General features: G+C 41.8%; 1 protein-coding gene across 1 annotated transcript in view; it reads right to left on the reverse strand.

Moving 5' to 3' along the window:
- LOC119410341 (CUB domain-containing protein 1) overlaps positions 1-2,133 on the reverse strand; it is an 8,845-nt gene extending 6,712 nt beyond the window's left edge. Inside the window, exons 1-3 of the mRNA XM_037677252.1 lie at positions 1,932-2,133; positions 1,499-1,849; positions 1,065-1,421 (exon numbers count right to left, since the gene is read on the reverse strand). Coding sequence (XP_037533180.1) covers positions 1,065-1,421; positions 1,499-1,849; positions 1,932-2,133 — 910 coding nt within the window. The remainder of the gene's footprint in view (positions 1-1,064; positions 1,422-1,498; positions 1,850-1,931) is intronic.
- Positions 2,134-4,877: the final 2,744 nt, after the last annotated feature.

Genomic DNA, 4,877 nt, shown 5'->3' on the forward strand with positions numbered 1-4,877 from the left:
AGATAGATAGATAGATAGATAGATAGATAGATAGATAGATAGATAGAGTTCATGCTCAATAATCCAGGTAAAAATTCAACAAAGTTCAGTCAGGTCATCTGGACAGTTTCTTTCTTTGTTCAGACATTTCGTCCTTCATCCAAAGGACTTCATCAGACCGAGGAGCCACAAACAAGCTCAGTCCCACAAGCAGCACACTCCCATAGTAGACCAACCAGTTTGCTGGTGATAAGATGGTTTCTGGGGCTTGCCCTCTTCCCCATCGACTCCTCTGGGGCAACCGTGGCTGGGGTGGTTCAGAACATCAAAGTTCAATATCAATAATCCAAGTAGAAAAGGGAGTATGCTGCTTGTGGGACAGAGTTTGTTTGTGGCTCCTTGGATTGACAAAGTCCTTTGGATGAAGGACGAAACATCTCAATAAAAAAAAGAAACTGTGCAAATGACCTGACTGAACTTTGTTGGATTTTCTGCCTGGATTACCGAGTGTGAACTTTGATGTTTTGAACTACTTTGGCTGTGGCTGCCTCAGAGGAGTTGACAGGGGACAGGGCGGGCCCCAGAAACCATCTTATCACCTGCAAACTGATTGGTCCACTATGGGAGTGTGCTGTTTGTGGGACTAAGTTTGTTTGTGGCTCCTCGGACTGATGAAGTCCTTTGGATGAAGGATGAAACATCTCAACAACAAAAAATAGAAAAAAGAAACCGTCCAGATGACCCGACTGAACTTTGCTGGATTAAACTACCAATAATAAAATTAAAACGATGCTCCTTCTAATCTGTGCTAACTGCAGCTAAGCCCTTTAATTCTACCTACAGGAGCAGAAGAAAAACTAGTTAGGTGTTTCTATCAATAAAATATTTTGAGTTTTGTTAGTTTGAACAGAAGTGGTAAATAAATAAAACCAACTTAAAAGGTGTTAAAACTCTGCAGTCATCACACATCAGCCAGTGTTTAAATAGAAACATAGATGGTTGTTTCAAATTCCAGCATTCTCCAAGTTTTAGGATTAAAAACAGTCTGCAGCCCTGGTAGTGTGATACAGAGCAGGTTAACTTACCTTCCAAACTCGAAACGGTCACAGTGAAGTTCAGGGAAAGTCCACAAGCAGAACTTCTGTCCATCTTGCAGTTCCTGAGGATCATAGAGAAGCTGCCTCGGTACTGCTGCGGCTGGGCTTCGTCCAGGCTCAGGACTAACGCAGACCTTGTGTTGCTGTGGTACTCCACCGCTGTCTCTTTCTTCCAGCACTGCGGCTGCGTGAAGCCCCGAAACTCAACAGCTGCTCTGTGGTAGAGCGGCACCTGGAAGGCCCACTCCATCTCATCGTCATTAGGAAAACTTTTAGGGTAGTTTGGTGAGAGCAGCTCGGAGGTCGAGGTGCCGTTCGGTAATGTGAGAGAGATTTTGGCAAGAGCTGAGAGAGGAATAACTCTGTTAAACGGTGGCAGTGAAAGATGCACATGGGAACAGATAAACCACAAAACAACTCACTTCTGATCTTCTCCCCTACAGTCACATCAATCTGGTCATTCTGCAGCTTCTGTCCTGCAGGGATGTCCACAGAAAAGCTGCCCTGACCCAGGACCTGAGCCCTGCTGATGGAACCAGACCTGCAGTATTTCCCTACAAGAACCTTTCTTGAAGCCAGGAGAGTGAAGGTGTGTTTGTCAGGACATGTTTCTGATGGACTGATCTGTCTCAGGCCCGTCTTAGTGAAGTCTAACTTGAAGGCTTTGTGCAAAGCCGTTATGTTCCAGGTGAACCTGCGGTTAAAGTCCAACAAACTCTGCAAACCGGAGCCATCCAGGTTGATGTGGTTGCTGCACGAGCTTGTGCTGCAGTCTGGGTGGAGAGATTACTCTGTTACACTTTGAAAAATAAAAAAATGATAAATCAAGATGGAGACTTTCAGTGTGAGCCTCACCTATGTTTTGTACAGTTTCTACAGTAAATACTTCTTGAGGTTTGGAGCAGTCGAACTCCACAGAGACAGGAGTGTTGTGTTGTAACACCAGAGAGGTGCTACATTGTCGTGAACTACCTGAGCCTGTGCACACTTTGCAACTTTTATCTTCACTGTTGCTGATGTTGACAGTAGAGCCTGGATCAGGAGAAACTGTGAACATCTGGACTCCTGGAAAACCATGAAGAAAATGTGAATAATTCAAGAGAAATTGCATTTTCACTCAAAAGGTAGTGTGCATGCAGAGTTATGAATGACTTCTGAAATTTGTTGAAGCTAACCCTTAGATGAAGGCTAAACATAGCTAAAAATAGCTAAAAGCTAAGAGTTGCAAAACCCTACGTAAAAGGGGATGGTCTTGCAAGGTAGGAAAATCAAATTTAGTGGTTGGTACAAAGATTGAAGCTGAGTCAGAATTCAGCGTAAAAACTCTGAATACCGCATCCTCCTTTGATCAAACCAACAATAAACTAAACCTGTTGGTATTTTGTACCGAGTTAGAGGATTATCAGATGTGAAAACTGCATACATGGTACTGCTCGCTTGTAATGCCATAAATGTTATATTGTGTTGGACGCTGGAAAAACATATAAGTTAGACTTTAAAAAAAATTTAACTTCATAAAGACCTCCAAAAAAAATATATATATATATATATATATATTATGCTCCAGGTATTTACAATGTAGATTTTGTCTTTAAAAAAAAAAAAAAAAAGTATAAATATATTTTAAGTTGGAAACAGGCTTCCTAGTTTGATTCAGTCTTTTATTGAATTTTGAAGAGATCATAATAATTCACAAGGGTTATTAATATTTAGAAGATATCCAGTCAGAACTAAAGTTCAATGAAGATCCAAAACCAACGAAATCCATGCTCAATAATTCAGGTATACAATCCAAAAATTTTCAGTCAGTTTCTTTTTTTGCTGAAATGTTTCACCTTCCATCCAGAAGGCTTCATCAGTCAAGGAAACACACAACAAAACTGATTCTTCCCCCAAACAGCTTACTCCAAAGTGGAACAAACCAGTTATGTTGGTGCTAAGATGGTGTCTTTGGCACGCCCCCTCCTCTTGTGCCGGCCCTCTTCCTCGTCGACCATCTTAGCACCAACAAAAATATTTATGGCTCTTTAACAACTCCTTGTGTAAACCTAAGAATACAACTTATTCAACAAGCAATATGCTGATGTCCCCCAACGCTGAGAATTTGAGTACTGAATGTTTGTAGATTTCAAGATGAGTATTTTTCTGGACTGGAATTGAACACGGAAAGCAAAACCAATGGTGGCCTTGGCCACCATAGATCATTCTCTGGCCACGCTAATCATTTGAGGAAACTACACTTTTAAGCAATATAAATGGTAAATGGACTGTAGCGCCTTTCTATCTGATGAAGACTCTCAAAGTGCTTTACAACACTATCTGTGTCCACATTTACCCATTCAGACAGCACTCTACTACAGCTATACAAAGACTAATCAGAGCTTTATCACATTCATACACTGATGGGACACACATCAGAGGCTATGACGGGTTCAGTGTCTTGCCCAGGGACACATAGGCATGTGACTGCTGGTGGATTCGAACCCCCAGCTCTCGCAGTAGAGGACGACTGCTCTAACCACTCAGCCACAGCTGCCCCACAAAATACAAGTTGAAAACAAAACGTACGCGAATTATAGGGGATTACAAATACATATGATGATGGCCATCTTGGATTTTGACATTGTAATCCAATTTTTGAAAAGAACCTTTCTTATGCCTTAATGTAGCCACACACCAAAATGAAAGTTGGTACATCACCTATTTTTAAGTTATCATGTTCACAACATGCATGGATGGACAGAAAGAGGGTACATTGGCAGCTGTGGATTAGTGGTAGAGCAGTTGTCCTCCAATGCAAGAGTTGTGGGTTCGAATCCACCAGCAGTCACATGCCAAAGTGTCCCTGGGCAAGATACTGAACCCCTCATTGCCTCCGATGTGTGTCCCATCGGTGTATGAATGTGATAAAGCTCTGATTAGTCTCTTTAGAATGATTTGTATTAATGAGCTTTATAGTAGAGTGATGTACGAATGTGTAAATGAGGCACAGATTGTTGTGTCAAATGCTTTGAGTGTCTTGATTAGAAAGAAAGGTGCTATATACCAGTAGTTACTAATTAAGATCTCTATATAACATTACAAGAATGTGAGAAAATTTGAACACAATATATACAGAAATTGCACATTATACACTTCAATTCAATTCAGTTTATTTATATAGCACCAAGTCACAACAGAAGTCACCTCAGGGCACTGAACAGAAACATTCATATGCATAAAAAGTAAGTTAACATTTATCTGAGGAGCAGACTGCTTTGAGTTTAACTTTGTTGCAGACTCTCATCCTGAGCAAGCATGAAGGCGACAGTAGAAAGGAAAAAATCCCTCATGAGGAAGAAACCTTTAGCAGAACCAGGCTCAGGACAAGCGGCCATCTGTTCAGGGGTCGCCACAGCGAAGTAAGTCACACGAAGACTTGGCAATTAGTTTTATGCTGGATGTCCTTCCTGACACAACCACAGACCACTGAGCTACCACAGCCCTCTGTGTGGAGCAGAGAGCTGCTATCTAGGACACCGGAGGAGCAGATGGTGGGGATTAAGGGCCTTGCTCAAGGGCCCAGAGTGGGACGAATGAGGGTGGAGGTAGGTGTGGGTGTTTCACCTTTCCCACCCACATTTTGATGTTATCGATCTGGGGAGTTGGCCCAGCGACCCTCCCATCACAGTCCCACTTTCTCTAACCTCTACGCCACCACTCTCCCTGTTTGACCAAATATATACAGGAAGGCACACCACAGCAATATATTATAATACTGTAGCATTATAATAGCATAGCATCATATATATATATATATAT

Source organism: Nematolebias whitei, chromosome 5 (assembly GCF_014905685.2).
Source record: "Nematolebias whitei isolate Nwh7 chromosome 5, NemWhi1, whole genome shotgun sequence".
Lineage (NCBI taxonomy): Eukaryota > Metazoa > Chordata > Actinopteri > Cyprinodontiformes > Rivulidae > Nematolebias > Nematolebias whitei.